The 21,955-nt window shown below is 35.6% G+C and overlaps 1 protein-coding gene across 1 annotated transcript in view; it reads right to left on the bottom strand.

The window, feature by feature from the left end:
* Positions 1-17,121: 17,121 nt before the first annotated feature.
* The window catches only part of LOC124721276 (regulator of G-protein signaling 7), a 268,298-nt gene continuing 263,464 nt past the window's right edge, over positions 17,122-21,955 (bottom strand). The window contains exon 14 of the mRNA XM_047246160.1: positions 17,122-17,566. Coding sequence (XP_047102116.1) covers positions 17,501-17,566 — 66 coding nt within the window. The 3' untranslated portion in view covers positions 17,122-17,500. The remainder of the gene's footprint in view (positions 17,567-21,955) is intronic.

Here is a 21,955-nt window from a genome sequence, read left to right as displayed (position 1 = left end):
TGGGTCTCTACCTGTGAATCTATAATATGGGTTGATTGTTCGCCAGAAATGTACTAGTTATTAAAAATATTACATATGGTTGGATTGAAGAGTTCCTAGATAACAGAACACAGCATGTCATTCTCAATGGAGAGAAGTCTTCCGAAGTAAGAGTGATTTCAGGTGTGCCGCAGGGCAGTGTCATAGGACGTTTGCCATTCACAGTATATATAAATGACCTTGTGGATAACATCAGAAGTTCACTGAGGCTTTTTGCGGATGCTGTAGTATATCAAGAGGTTGTAACAATGGAAAATTGTACTGAAATGCAGGAGAATCTGCAACAAATTGATGCATGGTGCAGGGAGTGGCAACAGAATCTCAATGTAAAGAAGTGTAATGTGCTGAGAATACAGAGACAGAAAGATCCATTAACATTTAGCTACAATATAGCAGGTCAGCAACTGGAAGCAGTTAATTCCATAAATTATCTGAGAGTAGGCATTAGGAGCAATTTAAAATGGAATGACCATATAAAATTAATCGTCGGTAAAGCAGATGCCAAACTGAGATTCACTGGAAGAATCCTAAGGAAATGCAGTCCAAAAACAAAGGAAGCAGGTTACAGTACACTTGTTCGCCCACTGCTTGAATACTGCTCACCGGTGTGGGATCCGTACCAGATAGGGTTGATAGAAGAGATAGAGAAGATCCAACGGAGAGCAGCACACTTCGTTACAGGATCATTTAGTAGTTGCGAAAGCATTATGGAGATGATAGATGAACTCCAGTGGAAGACTCTGCAAGAGAGACGCTCAGTAGCTCGGTACGGGCTTTTGTTGAAGTTTTGAGAACATACCTTCACCGAGGAGTTGAGCAGTATATTGCTCCCCCCTACGTATATCTCTCTCGAAGAGACCATGAGGATAAAATCAGAGAGGCATACTGACAATCTTTCGTTCCACGAACAATACGAGACTGGAATAGATGGGAGAACTGATAGAGGTACTTAGGGTACCCTCTGCCACACACCGTCAGGTGGCTTGCGAAGTATATATGTAGATGTAGTATCTGGGTTTTTTATAATGTTACCATCATGTCTTATGCTGAGAGGTTCCATGTTCATCTTGTTGGGACCTTTTCGGTATTTGTCAATCTGATTCCAAGATGCTTTGCTTATGTTGTCAGACTGCTCTATTGTTTTGCTGTTAATCTGCTTCCTCAGGTTAACAATTTCAGTTTTAAAAGTTTGCTTGGCCGTATTGTATTTTTCCTTGAAAACCTGCATAGTAGTAGCTTTATAAAGCTGGTTTAGATCATGTACTTGCTGCCTGAGCCTAATCAGATTTGGTGGGAGTTTTAGTCTAGGATTACTTCCATTTTGACAGTGTTTAACTACCTTCTGGATTTCTCTGACTGGGCAACTATATTCATAATGATGCAGTAGGGTTGAGTAGAATTCATTCCATTTCTCAACCGACCCTTTTACCTGGTACACAGAATCCCATTTCTTCATTCTGTAGTTTGTCTGTAAGAGCATTAATATTTGAGGTATTCAGCATTCGTTTCTGTAGCACAATTTTTGTTATTTTAGACACAACTGAATTTACATATTCTTTCACCTGACAAAAGTGGTCAGAATAAAGAAAATCTAAGTTACTGTAATTTACCATATCTATAACATCTTTGTTGATTAGAGCATAACATATTCTAGTGGAACATGTGTCTGTTACTCTGGTGTCAGAGTTCACTATATTTACAAGATTGTATGAGGTCAGTACATCACTGAGTTTCAAGTTTACTATACTATTTAAGTTTGCATCTATATTAAAGTCTCCTAATATAGGAAGGTCAATAGAACAAGCCTGACCAACAACACTATTTCAGCAGGGGTGCTCTATAACAAATTATGTGGAGCTGATCCCCTTATAGAAAACATATGAATTGATCAGACAAATAATAGGAAGGAATACTTTATTTAAGCAGCAATTTATTCATGGATATGAACATTCTTGGTAGATATAATTGTATATTGGAGCAAAATTTTAAACTGGATCTTTAGTATGCTGTTGAAGGTCTCTGGCACTGATCTATCACAATCTGTCTCTTTAGCTGACCATCATTTAAAAATGTTTCTGTTACTTTAGTAGTTTTAAAAAATAGTTTTACTACCAAGACAAAAATAGACAAAGTGACAGTATTTCTTTCTGTAAAACATACTTGATATAGGAACCAGTTCCAGAGAAGCAAAAAATTAAGCTAAATTCTCATGTATTCAGAATCAGAATCAGAATTTTATTGTCTCAAAACATACAAGTTAAATCATTGATTTTATGTACAGGAGACTCGTCAGCTTATAACAACGATAAATTATACATGGAATACAATATTTTTTATATAATCACAATAAAATCTGAATATTATTTACTATTATTGGTCTTATCCTGCTCAGATGGTCAGATCATTAAGAATATTATTAAGTAAAAACATTTCTGCACCAGGATGCCATAAATTCCCTTTTTACTTCCTCAGTTTGGACCTTTCTAAAATTTATGTCTTTCAGTTTATTGTATACTTTCATTCACATATATTGTGGAGTCAAAAAGATTAGGCCTGTTTGTAGGAAGAATGAAGCTTTCTTTGTTTCTCGTTTCGTAAATATGCCAGAAATTATTTGACAAAAAGAGTTTAAGGTTACTACTTATGAAAAGAATTATTTCATACAGATACAATGAGGGAACGCTTAGTATCTTAAGATCTCTTAATAATGGCCAACAAAATTCTCTTGGCTTTGCGCTGCATATGTTTCTGATAATTTTTTTCTGCAGTTAATATTTTTGTCATGTTGCTAGCATTCCCCCAGAAGACAATACCGTATCTCACTACTGACTCAAAGAAACCATGATATACTACTTTTTTGTGTCTATACTAGTGACATTGGCTAAGATTGTCATAGCAAATGCCAGGCTGTTTAGTTTATTTTTTAGATAATCTATGTGTTGTGAGGACCATGATAGATTTCTGTCCAATTGCATTCCTATGAATTTAACATGCTCTGCTTTATTTACCTCCTGGCTTCTGTGCATAATGTGAATATCATTTATTCGAGACTGTTTTGTCTTAAATTGCATCAGCTGTGTTTTTTAAATATTTAGCTTTAGGCCATTTAGATGGAACCAAACATCTATGTTTTCTAGAATCTCTATGACATTTTCAGGAATTTCTTCTGTGTTTTTATTTTCTACCAGTACTGATGTGTCATAAGCAAATAAAACTGAATGATAATTTATATTTATGGGTAATTCATTTACATAAAAAAGAAAGAGGATTGGACCCAGAATTGAGCCTTGTGGTATTTCCTGTGAGGTGGTTCGAGGAGTGTTTCCCTTTGCTTGATGTTGTGACAACCCTTTGCTTTCTCCCTGTTAGATATGGCTTACACCATTGTAAGGTGCTACCTATAATTCCATATTTTTTTCATTTTATATAATAGTAAGGAGTGATTCACGCAGTCGAAGATTTCCACAGCTTTTTGTGACTTGTCCAAAGTGGAAATAACTTTAGTCACAACTTCATTGATTGCATGAATTGTACTTTTGCCTTTCTGGAATCCAAATTGATTTTTTGAGATTACATTGTATTTGTAGCAGAAATTTTGAATTCGAATTGCAACAATCATATCAAATATCGCAGAAAACACAGGAAGAAGAGAAACTGGATGGTAATTTCCCACATCATCTTTGGAGCCTTTCTTAAATACTGGTTTGACTTCTGCATATTTTAGAAATTCTGGAAAGTACCCTTCTTCAAGTGACTGATTAATTATTTGCCTGTAAATTAATGAAAATAGCAACAACAAAAATTAAGTGTTGTCAAAAGACTGCCAAATCAAACAGCAATGAACATTGTACATTAATTTTAAGACCTTTCACTTGTCTGTTCTCTAAATGCGATGCTAATATTGATGGCAGTAAGCTCTTTGTCTTCTTCTGACCTGAAACTGTCTTGCACAGGAAGTTACAGGGGGATATGATGTTTACCAGGGAATCAAAACTACAGTGTACCTTGACATTTTACATGAAAAATTTTCTCCAGAAAATTCAAGTGGAATGTCAAAAAATTTTGCAAAATTAGTCTGCAAGTCTGTGGGTTTGTGGTCTGCCACATACTCACTGAAGCAATAAGACCCACATTAAAACAGCAGATTATGGAAAAGATAAAACAAATTAAAATTAGAGTTTGGCCCTTTAAAGAAAAAATTACTTAGCTTTAATATTCTTGTTCTTCTATCTTCCCAAAACTACTTCATCCTATCAGTACAAGTGTGTCATCTTTCCAGTGTCCTCTTTTCCTTATGACTTTTTGAGTTTATGACTTCTTTCTGTTAGTTTTTTGAGCATGAACTTAAGAGAGTTGATGTTCTGTCTGTATGTCATCCATGTAGTTGCCTCTGAATCAACAGTGGCTTCCTTGACATCCCTTAGGTTTTTTAATGATTTTATGATGCTCTCAGTTGACGTTCTCTTTATTTGATGTAAAATTGAACAATTTCAGCATTAGGACAGTTTCAAGTATTGTATGGATAGTTATTTAATGATATATTATGCCACGAACATCTTCGCTTGTATGTCTGCATGTCACTATCATAAAATACATTAGAAATAGTTTTTTTTTGAAATTTTAGGAGCAACGATTTGTAACAACTGTTCAAAAATAATGTGCTCATAAAATAACAAAAACCTAGTTACAGTTTATTTTATCATAATTATATGCAGTCATAGGAGCAAAGACATACATGGCATAACATACAATTAAAGAATCATATATAAAATATTTGAAAATAGCCAAAATTGTACAAGTATACATCAAATAAAGAGAATGTCAGCTGGAGGTATCCTGAAATCATTTAAAAAAATTCATCACAGCTGCAGATCCTACTGCAATGAAGAGTATAGAATCTTTAGTATGTTTGCTAGCCATTATATATTGGCTGTCCTCACAGGTTTACTTCCACCAGTACCTCATGTCCTACCTTCCAGACTTGACAGAAGCTCTCCTGTGGAACTTGTAAGACTAGTAATCCTTGAAGAAAGGATACTACAGAGAGATGGCTTAGCTAGAGCCTGGGACATGTTGCTAGAATGAAATTTTCACTTTGCAAATATCTCGAGTTTGAATATCAGTCCAGCACACAGTTTTAATCTGCCATGAAGTTTCATATCAGCACACATTACACATGAGAGTGAAAATTTCATTATGGAAACATCCACCAGGCTGTAGCTAAGCCATGTGTCTGCAGTATCCTTTTTTCCAGGAATGCTAGTCTTGCAAATTTGCAGGAGAGCTTCTGTGAAGTTTGGAAGGTAGGAGATGAGGTACTGGTGGAAATAAAGCTGTGAGGATGGGCCGTGAGTCATGCTTGGGTATCTCCATCAGTAGAGCACTTGCCCACAAAGGCAAAGGTCTGACATTCGAGTCTTGGTCTGCCACACTGTTTTAATCAGCCAGGAAGTTTCAATTGGTATCATAATTGTGTTTGTTATATCTTTTAGATTTTTTTGTAATAGGAAAAAATGTAACATGTTACTGGGGTAGCGATTAATTCAGCGTTTTTATTCAGTAATATCTACCATGATGTCCCCCATCATCACCAGAAAGAAACCGCAAATGAACTAAGAGAAAAACATAAGTTGAAACAGGTATGAAATGTTCTACATATGATTAATGATGATGCTAATAAACTACTAGAGTTTAAGAATAACATGGACACTTTACTGGTAAAAGGTAGAAATTTTGGAAGCTGTGAACTATAATAAGAGGTATTACACATATTGGTATATAATGAAAGTGGCATAAGTTGAGTTTTTATGGTATCAGCTGCATTTGTCCATTGATCAGAGGGGACAGGTAGGTGAGTTCTCAGCTGATTGTGTTATGCAAAGGGGTTGGACAAAAATATGAAAACACTGTAAGAAATGCATGTTTGAACATCAATGCAGATGTTAGCCAAGCCTGCAGAGTGTGCTGTTGTATTTGACCACAGATGCACTTGTGCAATGTCTTCATGTATATGTGATCAGAACAATGTTCTGTGTAGTTGTGAATGCATTATGTTGGAGCTAAATGAATTTCAATGTGGGCAAATTGTTGGTGCCCATATGGTGGGTGCTTCCATAACCAAGGTAGCTGAAATGTTTGGTGTTTCAAGAAGCCTCATATCAAAGACCTATACTGAATACAGGGCAAGCAGAAACACAAAGTCACAACGTTGATGAAAGTGTGCATCAAGTGACTGTGACAGATGCTCATTCAAGAGGATGGTGACAAACAATAAGAGGACGACAGCTGCAAGCCATTATATAACTGCATGTCACACACAACGAACAATAAAAGGACGACAGCAACAAGTCATTATATAACTGCATGTCACACACACAAACCTTGTCAGCACCGAAAAAGCACAGAAGGAGCTCTATAAATAGGGGATTGCAGGGTGAGCTGGAATTCTGAAACCACAGATGAGGCATGCAAATGCCATTAAATTGTAAATGTGATGCCAAAGCCATAAAACCTGGGCTATAGAGCTATATAAGAAAGCCATTTGGTTAGATGAGATTTGGTGCACATAATTTCCAGCTTCTGGCGAAGTTTATGTCCCAAGAGTGAAACACTATGGTGGTTTGATGATTACTGAGGCAATTGTATCATGGTATTCCATGGACCCTATGGGTACTCTGCAAGGTCTTGTTACTGCCAAGGGTGACCATTTTTGGTGATCAGTTTCATGCCATGGTACCATGTTTTGTTGCCCATTGTTGAATCTGTGTTCCGAGATAATATGGCCCCTGTTGAGAGAGCTTGCATCATCCAGGACAGGTTTGGTGAACATGAGGATGATTGTCACATTTCCCCTTGTCACCACAGTCACCAGCTCTCAATATTATTTAGGCTTTGTGGTCCACTTTGGAGAGGTGCCTGCATGACCACTATCCACCTCCATCATTGTTGCCACTATTTTGCAGGTATAATGGCATGAGATTCCCTTGAAGTACCCAGAGAACCTGTATTTATCCGTTCCAAGATGACTGGTAGCTGTTTTAAATTGCAACATTTTTCGTACACTGCATTATGCATGGTAATGCATTGTATTTTTGGTGTTTTCATACTTTTGTCCACCACCTGGACATGCCCTATCACCAGTATGTCTGGTACATGTATTACAAAAAAGAAGGGGAAGAGACTGGATGCTAGGGAACAGATATGGTCAGATGTTGTCTCCTGGAATACGATGCAGAACAAAGGACAAGAGGCAGAAGTTCTTTGGCACAGATTCTGCTGTCACAGGAAGTGCAGAATTCTGACAAGGGAACCTCCCCATCGCACCCCCCTCAGATTTAGTTATAAATTGACACAGTGGATAGGCCTTGAAAAACTGAACACAGATCAATCGAGAAAACAGGAAGAAGTTGTGTGGAACTATGAAAAAATAAGCAAAATATACAAACTGAGTAGTCCATGTGTAACATAGGCAACAAAGAGTAGAATGATAGCCGTGGTCTCGTGGTTAGAGTGAGCAACTGCGGAACGAAAGGTCCTTGGTTCGAGTCCTCCCTCGAGTGAAAATTTTACTTTCTTTATTTTTGCAAAGTTACGATCTGTCCGTTCATTCATTGGCGTCTCTGTTCACTGTAGTAAGTTTAGTGTCTGTGTGTTGCGACCGCACCGCAAAACCGTGCGATTAGTAGACGAAAGGACGTGCCTCTCCTATAGGAACCGAAAACATTTGATTGCAAGGTCATAGGTCAACCGATTCCTCCACATGAAAACATGTCTGATATATTCTATACGACACTGGTGTCGGCATGTGCGTCACATGACAGGAATATGTTGTCGACCCACCTAACTTGTACACTTGGCGAATGGGTAAAAAGATTCTTCTACCTTGCCCGATTTAGGTTTTCTTGTGGATGTGGTAATCACTCCAAAAAAAGTGAGGAAAACATAAGAGTTTGTCACATAAACTGCATCAAATAAATGCAACAGTTTCAGAGTCGCACAGTTTTCCCTGTGCTCTGTCAAAACATATGTTTTTTACGTTTTCAAATGTTTCTGTGCATAGACCATCAAATTCTGTATATGTCCAAGCAAATCTGAACATGTCCTGGAATTTTGGAGAGCGAAGTTGATTATGTGTGAGTGGCTGAACGTTATTAATTATCTGAAAATAAAAAATTATAATTTTCACCCGAGGGAAGATTTGAACCAAGGACCTGTCGTTCCACAGCTGCTCACGCTAACCACGGGACCACGGCGCTGGTCAGCTAACGTTCTCCTCGATGTTGCCTACCTTGCGCATGGACTACTCAGTTTGTATATTTTGCTTATTTTTTTCATAGTTCTTCACAACTTCTTCCTGTTTCCTCGATTGATCTGTGTTCAGTTTTTCAAGGCCTATCCCTGTGCCAACTTATAACTAAATCTGAGGCGGGTGCAATGGGGAGGTTCCCTTGTGAGTAGCTGGGACTGTTGATGACATCCAGTTATGCTGTACATTACACCAGTGGCTATATCCTGCTATATTCTGTGTATATAAAGCACAATCAAATGGTGTCCAGACAAATAAACATTCATTACAGAATGGTAAATACTTTTTTCTCCTCCTTTTTCTGATTATCATGCTATGGATGTGTATGTATTGGTATGGCACTCTTAACATGTATCTGTACTGTTATTCATTAGATGCAATAGAAATTTAATGTTTATCTATAAAAGAGTGCACATAGGGCATAACTAGAAGTTGACATCTTTCATAAAGCTCAATGAGGTCAGTCGTATTTTGTAATTCTGAAATATACTGGAAGAATGTCAATGTCAGCTGAAAAGCATACTGTAATAATGACCATGGCTTAATCAACAATCTGTTTCAAGTTTGCACCATGTGTATTAAAAAGTTACATGCCATGTAAATTGTGTCATAATAGCATTATTGGACAATAACAGAAATATTAACAACATGAAGAATTGTTCCTTTCTGTTTTTATCATGTTTAACACTACTTTCATAAGATGACCACCAGAAGCAACATAAATGTCAACATTTGTGACAAATTAGGTTTTCATCCTAAGATCAATTATTTAAACCAGGTGTGAAACCTGTGGTTTGATATTCAATCATCAGGCCTATAAGTTCACCAACGTGGACTTCATCAGACAGGTTACTTTCAGTCTACACAGTGACATCTAAAACATCTTCTGAGTATGATGTTTATGTGTAAGAAATAGAGGCACTCTTTTTTTTCTGGATGATTTACACAAACTATTTCAGGATCAGATGTAAGTTTTACTTCCTTACCTATGTGCTAATTGAAAAGTGTAATATTAATGATACTTTTGAACAGACAAACATTTTTCTTTAACTATTTTAATGTCTTTTTATTAAACACACTGCAATATACTGCCACTACAGCTCTGCATGGACAAGTTCTTAACATGTAGTAAAAAAGTCACATTAAAAATCAGTACCATGTACAGAATTTTAGGGTATGAACCCCATCTGAGAACATATTTATTAATTCACATAATTAGAAATATGTGTAACTAAGCATAAAACATCATAAGCTTCTCTTGGAAAGTCTGATCTTCATTTTAAATACCCGTATTAGATAGTTGAACATGTTTACTCTTAAGTTTTTTAATGGAAACTTTTAAAATATCAGACCATGCCAATTTTAGCAATCTGTCCATTAAAAAACTAAGTAGAACAAATTCAACAGTAATTCTAGAAATTGTATTTCCATAGAAACTTCTGAAATCACAAAAAGGCCTCTCTACACATCTACTTCTCAATTAAAAAATATCTTCAAACTTATTTATATGCAGTAAATATCTTTTTTTTTCATTCACAACACTTTTTATATCCACTATGAAAATAATATCAGTGTTCTTGTTAATACATTAGTGTCAAACACATAATGCAAGAAAACTTTAAAAATGTATTCTGCAATTTCATTTCTTCTTCTATAAATTAACAAGAAGCAGTTTTCAATAAATATTACATGAACCACATGATGCAAGTAATGGAAAGAATGTTTCTTACACTACCTAACAGTAATGCCAGCATAACTACTAAAGCTCACATGGTATGAAATGCGAATGACAGTGTCCAAAATGACAATAGTCTACTGCCTACTTCCATGCCTGGAAACAAAAAATTACTCATGTAACTCTGACATACAGAAACAATAAATTACACACTTTTACTATTACACAGTTATTAGTATTTCCACATGTACATTTCTTTAATATTCTTTTTGTCAGCTCAGACAGTTTCACACAAAGTATTATGAGTAAGCATTAATACAAAATGTGTGGTGAAACTGACACACCAACAATAACATCCTTATCATCATCATCATGACTTACAAAAAGATATTCTTCACTTAAATTCTAAGGAAGGACATGATAATAATGTATTATCAGAATGCTATGAAAATGTAAAACAAAAATTGCTGCTACTTCAGCACAACAAATCACTGACTTTATTTATACTTTCCATTTTTCTCATTTTCTTCTTGTATTATTTCAGTTGGTTCCTCTTATTTGAAAAAACATTTAAAATTGGAAAATACACAACTGCTCAATAAATTTAACAGCACTATTTGTTGCAATTCTTCATTCTTGCAACAATGAGAAAATAAACAATGCAGACGAGGTGAGAGAGAGTGAAGAGATTGGGGAGAACTGGGAAAGGGAGGGAGGAGGGGGCAGCACAAATTTGTTGGAGCAGCAGAGTGAAAAATGAAGGAAGTTTAGAGTTTAATGAGCAGTCAACAATGAGATCATTAGAGACATAGTACAAGCTCATAAATGGCAGGAAAAGAATGAGACATTCCCTTTTTGAAGGACCCTTTCTGATATTTTCTGTAAGGAATTTAGGGAACTCATGGCTGTCCAGATGAATGTCTGACCTCTGTTCCTTCCAGATGTGAGTCCAGTGCCTTAACATTACACTGTCTTGCTCAGTAGTGGCAGAGGAAGATGAGGAAAGAATTTCATCTTTGCTTCACATATACATATTTCTTCTCAACAAAGATGCTATAGAATTTTTCCAAGCAAATTTGGAGACTTATAGTACGGCCCACTAGTAATCATGAATTAGCTCTATTGAATGTAAATAAGTGCAAAACTCAAAACAAAATTGTAAAAGTCTTTGTGAGAACATTGTTAACAATTTTTAAAGTTATTTCAAACTGTGAAAGAACAATGTTATGTTGCACATGAAGGAACGTAACTTTATGTTGGACACCACAACATGGGAAATTTTAGCATTCACACACAACTGTGAATGACAAGTAGTTTTTAGTTGTTTCTATTACATAACAACAGTTTACTGTTTTTATAGAGATGAAATAGGGATCATTTCTGAACAACAACATGGACACTAACGGTGTGTACAGTTCTGCCAATGCTGGAATAATGACTGTTGTTTCTTTAAATTAAAACCAAAGCTCACTGGAAATATTTTCCATATTTTCATACACTTTTAAGCAAAGGCAGAAAATACATGTAAAAAGATTACTTTTAGGGAAACAATATGATTTCAAAGTTGTAATAGGATAAAATTAATAACAAAAGTTAAACAATATGTTGTATCCCTCATATCCATTTGAAAGTTGGTGCTTAATGATAGGCAGTGTTTACATTAAACTGCAACTAATGCTGAAAACAATTCCTGATCATTTTGGCAGAAATATAACAAAAACCAAAATTCTGTCTGAATCTTAAGATATCCAGAAAATTTTAAGTGTGTGTAAAGCAACAGCTGTGACCCAGAAAATGTGTTAACATAATGAGGATACACGGTGTCACATAGAGTGATAGTTTGTGTATCGTACATGCACATATCCTTTCAGCCAAAGAAACAACAAGTAGTATAAAAAGTACATGAAGTGAACATTTCTTAGAGTCTGACAGTATATAACAGTACAGCATGAAACTACAAGGAATCTACCACATTTATAACAGCAGCAGTGTGCAGTTATCTCATTTGGCCACTATACACAACTGAATGTATGAGAGATCTTATAATATAAATAATTAAAAACTTCTCAATATGGCCACATTGGAATAAATTTCTAGATAGTGTCAAAACAGTTGACCCTTTCATTTATTACACTTGTGTAAGCAGATATGTACAATGGATGTTGGTTTATGAGTATGCGTTTGTTTGTCAGCTTAAAATATATACATATAATAAAAGAAGCAAGTTTGACAAAATGCTATTATGATTTCATATCATTTATAGATATGTGAGAGAGTATTGTCTGTGTAACCTTTGGTGTGAATAACATCAAGATGAGACAGAGTCATCATTTTCTGTAAATAACATCAAGATGAGAGAGAGTCATCATTTCTTGTAAAATACCTTTTGAAACAATTGCAAGATTTATTTCTAGAATACTGAACCAGTGTTTAGAAACAAAGTAATACCTGAGTGAGTGAGTGGCTAAGAAAATGACACACATATGCTTAAAAAGGTAACATTTTTCTACAGTAAAGAATATTTTGTTTAAAAAAAGATGCTATATAAAAGAATAGGGCAGAGAAAGATGGATGCAGAGTGGGGACAGTGGGTTGGGGCAGCAGGGACATCTTGACAACTTTGATACTAATGGAAACAAGTTAAAACTACCAGAATGAGATTTTCACTCTGCAGCGGAGTGTGCGCTGATATAAGTTAAAACTAATTAAAATTAAGAAATAATTGTTCTTATTACTGTCTATGATGGCATTGTAAAACTTGCTTTCATGCTTTTGTATTAGTAGGTCCATAAATTTACACGTCAGTAAATTTGTTATCTGTGACATTTCAGTATCACATATGGAGGCTGCTCCTAATAAGACTGAATTTCTCAGTTTATTTCCGACTGCAAATATTTCAGTCAATTGCCATGGGCAAGCAGCACGTTGGTATAAAAGTGCCACTAAATAAGGAGAATATTAAACTAGGTGGCAAATACTATACATAAAAATAATGACATCAAATGCAGAACTGTTGCTGACCTATAATACACCCATTTTTCTTCAAAATCTGAATGAAAATGCAAATAAAAAGTAAAATCTCATAATAAATTCGGAGAGAATATAATCTTTATTCACATTTGTAGATGGAGAACAACTTTTCAAAATGGTTCATAATGAATTATTTTACCTTCACTGCCCTTCCATGTGTGAAACAATAGATCAACTCACTTTTGAATCTCATTTGTCCTCAGGAATGATAATTCCTGTTTTAGATTATAGGATTCCCAATGTAAATGACTGAGAGTGTAGGCAATAACTGCCCATAAGAGTAAACTGACCAGTGGCCAACAGACACTTAACATGAAGTGATGACTACTAGAATTTTGGAAATCGATTCTCGAGAAACAGGAAAATTTTAAAAATGCAGATTATTCAAAAACTTCTGTGCATAATTTCCTCTCTGTTGTCACAATGAACAAATGAAAGGGCCAGTTGAAGAAAGTGCAAACCCTTCTATTTAGTAAGGATTAATTTGCTTACTCATCTGTTGTGTTTTCAAATTTACCACATGCAGGTAGTAGTAGTTCGATATGCATGGTTAGAATATACTGTCTACTATATAAATTTCTTTGTCTAATTATATGTATGTCCTCATATTTGAATTTAACCAAATGTATAACATGCAATAATGCAAAATATGCTCTTGTGTGTTAGCAGTTTCTACCACCGAACCCTTCAAATGTTCGAAAGCTCAATAGCCATCATTAACTGTTGTAGGTCTATGTGCCACTCCATCTCTAAGGTGGGTGATACCTTATCATGAAGTCTTTGTTTACATGCAGTTCATAGCATTCCACTGTCATAGTGAATTTGAAAAGTAATTATAAGTTATCTTGAGATGGAAGACAACAATGTCTGTCACTCAAATATGCACTCAGATGGTGTGTAAGTTGGAATACAACAAAGTAGATTAATAAATGAATGTTAATTACCAGGTGTCATGAGCTGTCTACGGAAGCTTCCTCCACAGCATGTTTTCATTTTGAATATCATCAAACTTACACAGTTGACACTAGAACAGTCAGTACACAGTTATTTATTATTTTAATTGCAATATAAACCTAAGAGCCTGCAGTTTTATTAGTGTTTGAATCATGGATTATGAAACTGAAGCAGAACAAATTTAAATAACCTTTTAGCTACAGAATGAAACAGGAGATAAGACCTCTATTTAAAATATTTTGTAGGAAGTAGAAGTTCAGCAACATGTAGTGAAATGAAGACAGTTGTAAATCACTTCAGAAATGTGGTAGCAATAATAAGAGTCTGCCGTACTGAGAGAAGTTTTAGGTGCACAAGCACTCTTTCAAATCTAATTTACCAGTTTTTTTGCAGCTTCATAGATTGGTTCTGAATAAAAGGACCATGTGAACTAACATATCTTGTTGGAAAACTGAATGTACACATTTTTCATGTGTGATGATAAAGGTGTTAGCAAAGGAATGCTGTGCAGCTTTTGTGAATGTATCAGTGGCAGAAATAATAAAATATGGAACACACCACATATAACACGTGTAAGAAAACTTGTAATTTTAGGAAGTTACATTCAACCAAAGGCAAGGTTACCCTGCACAATGTAAATGATCCTACAAGAAAATAAAAACTATAGATATGTAATTCTTTCATAAGATAGCAGAAGAATGCCACAAAACTGTTTTTATGGTCAACTAACACAAAAGGCAAGTCGCTATCTCATTATGTTTCACATACACACACACTATGACATATTTGTGTTTCTAAAACATACTATTATCATTGATAAGCTAAAACTGTGAACTCAACTGCGAGCACACTACATGTGTTTCATGAATTCACTCACTGTAATTCAGATACCATCTGTTATAAATGTTCTCTCACTTTCCTTTCTTATTGTACCCCTGTGTAATTAGGTGTAAAATTTGTGCATTACAAGCATCTCATCAGACCTCTTTCACAGCACAAATTGAAATGGCCATCGTAAGCAATGGTTAATCATCTTCTCAATGATGGAGGTCAGAGAACTGTGTATATTTCACACAATGCTTCCATGGACCAAATAAGTGAGACAAAATGAGTGTCTCAGTGACACAACATAATGAAAGAACATAAAGTTGTGTTGTGGAGTAAGTAGAACAAACAAGCTAACAATTTTAACACAAAAACTTCTTGTACTATATATGAAATAGGAGAACAAATTTCCATTACATGGTATTGAGCATTCACTTGAGCACATCTTCTCTAAACCACAAAAATCAAACTGATCACTGCAATTGTTTTCGTCAAATGCCATCAGGTGCCTGAAAGGGTTCTGTAATGACACAGATATGATATCCCTTCATTTATTATGAAACTTAAAACTATGTTTCACTGTCCACCATAGATTAGATGCTTTCTATTGCCATATTTCATTGTTCTCCTTAAGAATGAATACAAGTACTAACAAGCAGCGTATTTTAATCATGAAATCTGTTAAAAGTGAAATGTGGAACATTCTACAAGACTGGACCTGTTATGACACTTCCAAAAAACTTTCTTTGAAATATCATCCCCTAATTCATACTGTTAACATTTTTTGATGAGTCCTATACACTTAACCTGACACTCCTCCTTTATTGTGACCATAGAATTGAAACTGAAGAATTACTGCAACTTTACAAAATCAAGGTAACTGTTATTTATTGTATTCTTTCGTAAAATGACTGGCTTAAAAGCAAAAAATATAACAAAAACATAAACAGACAAAAAAGGAATAAGAAAACTTAAAAGTGCTCACAAAATGCACCATATATAAGTATCCTTAATATTTATCATGAGCAAATTTTTTCTGTCACTTGTACAGTCTTTTCATAGAACATAAATCGATCACAGATGATTCTTAGTCACTTAAGTTTAATATGAAAATCGGAAACAAACAATAAATGGAGAAAAACAATCACAATAACAATGCTACACAAGAAATACAGAATTAAGTTACAATATTGTGCAATAATTTTGTAAATAGTTTCAAAAGCTGACTAACAGCTGTGGGTTTGGCTTTCTTCTGTAACACCAACTACCATACTACCCGTGGACATCTACAATTGCTTCAAGCACAGAAGTAAACAAACCAACATGTCACAGAGTGTAAATGAATTTTGAACATGTCAACATTATCCACTAAAATTCATGTTGATACTTTCTGTCATTTTGCTACTATAAATGAAGGTATTTAGTAATATTTCAATCTGCTATTGAACACTGAATTACATTTTAAGTAATAATACTCAGAGAGAACTCCATAACTTTGGAGTTTCTTGCCAGCATATTCAAACCTCATCTATATCAATGTCTCCAGACACAGATCATGTTGCACGCTGGATGGATATTGTGACACTCCAATTATGGCACTAGGAAACAGAAAACACGTAGACTGCAGAACACTTTGTGAATGATACAAACATCAAATGTTTCATATCCTTCTTGACTCTACAAATTCTGTGCTTACGTTACAAAATATTAAGTCAGACTACTAAGTCTCCTCACATAAGGATCATATAACAACTATGTTAGCATCCTAAATCTCATTTACCAAGTTTACACTTACTGTTATTTTTAATACTTTGTTTCACAGGTGACAGCATGGTAAAAACTGCAGTGACTCAAATTAATCTCCTTGATATGGTTACACTTTGTGCTGTACCTTCCTTAAATTATGGAGTATGAGAAGCTAATTTCAATATCAAGACATACTAATATGCAACAATGAAATTCAAAATTATCAAAGATACAATAAAAACAAAAGAATCTTGGAATCAAAGTAACTATATATGCTTAAAAAAATGTTCAAAATACTAGCACTGCATTTGTGCAGCCAGTAAACCAAATCCTGATTTTAAATGCTTTATTAAGTTTTAAGGGAGCATAAAGAGAAGATATTGCAAGGCTTACATACATAAATCTAATTTCTTACAGGTATATGTTACATATTCTGCAGCATTAAGAGCTGAAAATAGTTTCATACCACATAACAGAGTAACTTTGGTTATAGCCTGCCAACAAAAAAAGCTTCTCAAATTATGTACATGACAGTGACAGTCCCCATTATAATACATGAAGAGTAGTCTTGTAATGCACCAGTCATATTTAACTTCTACACATTCTAAATTTTAAATTATCAATTTACACTCACATTTCTAACAGAACAGTTCTTAACAGCAATTTCTCATTTATACTTAGCAACCTCAATTCATGTACTCACTGCATCACAAGTAAGGATGTTACAGGTTACAAAAATATCACTTATGGGTTCACAACCCCTTTTGCATAGTGAAATCCAAACACCAAAACGGATGGTTTCCTTCACTAACATCTATACAAAATTTCATCTTCATGCAATATTTGACCACCATTCTCATGATTTCAGCTTGTGGGTATCATGATGTATATATTTTAGAAAATTATTTTCTTCCCATAAAACCATACTATGATGATGTTGTTTCCTTACGAGCTGAGAAAGAAACTATTGAGCGAATTCCTTTCACAGATGTCTGCAACATTAAAATACACATTATGCATAAAACAGAATATGTAAATACAGCAGAGTGCGTTTTACATAAATAAGCATAATTGTAAGGAACAATAACTGTATGCAAATAATGATCATTTATGTCTTCACAGTTACATCCACCATTATATTCCCTAAGCCACCAAGCAATTAGTGAGAGTGAAGTTCTTTGCGCTAATCTTCTTTGCTTCTTTTACCGTTTCATTTATAGGAGGAAGAAAAGCAAAGAAATCCTCTGCCCAAGCACAATGAATGAAAGCCATTTTCGTGCATGAAGGAAAGTAAACTTGGCTGCATGGAGGATAAATATGTCTTCAAAGTTTATAGGGAAGTATGCTGCTACTTGTTTCTTTTTCTTAAGAATAAAACTAATTTTATTCAAAATCACAATCCATAATTTTTTTGAGAGCTTTCACTCTCATGCAGAAGAATAAAAATATTGCAAGAAGTTTAACATTATTTCCTATACACATTTTGTTTATCAACATTAACTGTAAATTGTGTTATGGTAGACTATTGTCATTAGATTCAGTCACAACAATTTTTATGACAGTATCTGACGATGGCAGTCTGCTAAAACGCATAATTTAAAGTCAAGATGGATAGATTAATACAATGTAAACAATTCTTACTTTGTGTAACTGAACCACGATTGCTGACCTCCATCAAGAAATTTTGTCTTTTATAATGAAAAAATTGTAACTAATAACCAATGTGATTTTACACAGTGGAAAGAAAATTAAATATTTACACTTCATGTAGGAGTAATAAAGGCATTAAATTTTTGTTTATCTTTACTTTATTCCTAAATTATCCATTACACTCAATATTTCTCATACTATTATAGGAACTCTAATATCCTGCCTCTCGAGAATTATGGAAACTGACTTAGGGAGCAGTGGCAATAGTATCTGTGTAGTAGACAGTTCTCCACCTGCAGCGGCTGCAACTAGAGAGGTCGTATTAAACATGTTGTTGTGCAGGGATGGTTGTTGATACGGCACAGTAAATTAATACCTCACCCTGTGACTGGAGCAACAAATCATATTTTGCTGATATCCACATACAGCTGCCATCTTGTCTTTCTGGACTCTGATATTGGAACTATGTGTGTGGTGGTGTCTCAAGACAATTCTGGGTTTTGTTCACTGGTACTTGTTTGAGCTCACATTACTCGCAATCATACGATTTGCTCTCTACTGTGTGCCAGTCTTGGTATATCCACACTACCTGGTTCATGGTGGTGACCTGCCTAGTTTGAGTCAGATTATGACAAAAAAGTAGTGATGAGCAACTCAAGTGCTTGTGTGTTATTAGTGCATCATGGACACAAAGGTTATTGAATTGTGGCAATAGCAGCTGATGCCACAATACAACAACAATGGAAACAACACATGTAAATTCAAATACAGTTTGACACACTATGGAAACAAAATACCAAATAACTGCAATGCTTAGCAGAACAGCACAATGTTACATCAACAACATCAGCACCAATGGTATCTCTGCCAGCATTGTCAAAACCTACATTGAAAGGAAATTTGGAATACATATCTCCACTGGTTTCTGCTGTTTTACGAGCCTAGTAAAATTTATGACACTTATGTTCAGTCTGCTTAGTTACTATCTTCTGGCAGCCACAGTTGTGAGCTGGTTCACAAATTACAACCATTTGGACAACCTAGTGTCCAGCTCCATAGCTGAGTGGTCAGTGAAGATGGCTGCCATGTGGAGAAGCGAGGTTCTATTCCCAGTACTGCCAAGGCTGTTTCCTTGGTGGGACGACTGGTACAGGGTTCACTCTGCCTTGTGATGATAACTTAGGAGTTACTTCACCAAGTAGTAGCGGCTCCACAGTCTGGAAAATGGCCAGGAGAGTGGTGTGCTGACCGCATGTCCCTCCACACTGCATCCACATGATGCCGCAAGGCAGAGGATGACACGTGGCTGACAAACATCCCTTGGGCCTTCATGGCCTGGTGAGGAGTTTGTACACAACCTAGTAGCTTGTTCAACATCTTGAGTAGTTTATTGTCCAGTCATTCCAAGATGCAAATGCATGTAGCGGCTGCTAGCCCAAATTTCAACTAGAGTCAGAAGAAAGTGAACCAGGCATACAAATCCTAGTTGGTTGACCCATATAAGCTTGGTCAAAAGTGTAATTCTCTATGCTCACAGTGAAACACACTTATAAGAAAGCTTTAAATGTGGTTGCATGTACTGCCAAGGCTGTTTCCTTGGTGGGACGACTGGTACAGGGTTCACTCTGCCTTGTGATGATAACTTAGGAGTTACTTCACCAAGTAGTAGCGGCTCCACAGTCTGGAAAATGGCCAGGAGAGTGGTGTGCTGACCGCATGTCCCTCCACACTGCATCCACATGATGCCGCAAGGCAGAGGATGACACGTGGCTGACAAACATCCCTTGGGCCTTCATGGCCTGGTGAGGAGTTTGTACACAACCTAGTAGCTTGTTCAACATCTTGAGTAGTTTATTGTCCAGTCATTCCAAGATGCAAATGCATGTAGCGGCTGCTAGCCCAAATTTCAACTAGAGTCAGAAGAAAGTGAACCAGGCATACAAATCCTAGTTGGTTGACCCATATAAGCTTGGTCAAAAGTGTAATTCTCTATGCTCACAGTGAAACACACTTATAAGAAAGCTTTAAATGTGGTTGCATGTTCTAGCTCCTGGCCAGAAAGTTCATGCTATCAGCCATAGAAAGTCTGTTCCTTGTTTAAGGAAGGTTCTTCACTTAGCTCAGTCAACTGAATTTGCATCAATAGCAAAATATGATTCTGATGTTGACTTTGACATGGCAAAGGTGCAACCTAGACTACATCATTCCCTAAAGTCAACTGATGTTGGGACAATGTCATCATCTGTATATTCTGCGGCACTATCACACACAGATACAACTTAATTAGGAGTTTGGTTAGAATTTCCACCTCCTTATCATTCAAGAAAAACAGTGACACTGTGCAGAAAGAAACTGTAACAGTAGTAATAGTTGTCATAGTGATGGTTTGTGATGTGTAGCAAAAAAAGAATACAGTCACAATTGGTGTAACTGTTGCCAGTGCAACACTATGTTTTTTACTTGCAACAAATGTGGGTACAAGACCAGTATCTGTCAGAGCCATTCGTGGCCAGTGCCACAGTTTAGTACTGCACTGCACAACGTCATCCCAGTAGTGACAGTAGAAACCAAACTCTACTCGACGTGATGACCTCATTACTCATCAACATCAGGGCTATGGATTTTCAACTGGATACTGGAGCTTCCATATCCCAATTTAAAGCTGAAACATACTGTCATATTAGCTCACCAACTATGTCTTTTGGTAACACACAGTAATATCACTGTTGCTTCAAAAGGGCCAAGTAACAGTCAATGTTATGTATCAACATATATGTAGACCAGAAACAGGGTCTTCACAAGTAGCAACTAATGTTTTTGGTTTAGTTGCCTTTGCCAGGTTTGGTTTTCAAATACAAGAATCAGTGGACTTCATATCTAATTGTATTGCATTTAGTGATCTGGAAAATTTATTTATGAAATCTCTGATTTAATTACATCTAATCTGGGTTGTGCACAACACTTTGAGATGCACATATCATTACAACCTAATGCTACTTGTCTATGTTGGGCCTGTGCGTTTTGATATGAAGGAGAAACTAAATTGTTTAGAGGCATCACATTTTATGATACCAGACACATTTAGCCAATGGATAATGTCCATGGCCATAATTAAAAAACATAATGACACAATTCATATATGTGATGACTGTAAAGCATCTATCAATGCTCAGTCTAATATGGCAGCGTGGTTGATTGCCGAAATATTGTGTCCTATGCACACTCATACCAGGCTATTCACCCGAGATTTATTTTGCCAGTCTAATATAGTTGTTTGTTCAGTTCCATATGTAGAAGAACTACTAACTAAGTTACAAGGGGGCAGTTCTATTCTACAATTGAATTAGGTGACACTTAACTGTAATTACAATTATATGCCAAATAAAAGTGTTTTATTAGTAAACAATGGGCCTTTCAGGACATATCAATACAAATGATCACCTTCTGGCATTGAAAATGTTCCCATGATATTTCAAAAATACTAAGTACAGCTTACATAGATAGTATCAATAGTTGCAAACTATTCAGATAATGTTATAGTTATTGTGTCCATCTAGAAGCAACACCTCTACAGTTTAAAACAACTGAGTCAGTCAGCTTAAGCAAAATCTGTACAATTTAAAACAAATGAGTCAGTTAGCTTAACTCCAAATTAAATAAGTGATCTTCTTTCTGACTGAGTGTTCAGTAGTTCAGTACCTCAGCCACATATTGAGTAATTCTGGTCTCTG

Source organism: Schistocerca piceifrons, chromosome X (assembly GCF_021461385.2).
Source record: "Schistocerca piceifrons isolate TAMUIC-IGC-003096 chromosome X, iqSchPice1.1, whole genome shotgun sequence".
NCBI classification, from domain to species: Eukaryota; Metazoa; Arthropoda; class Insecta; order Orthoptera; family Acrididae; genus Schistocerca; species Schistocerca piceifrons.
The sequence above is the reverse complement of the archived record's forward strand: the minus strand, read 5'-3'. Positions and strand labels throughout refer to the sequence as shown.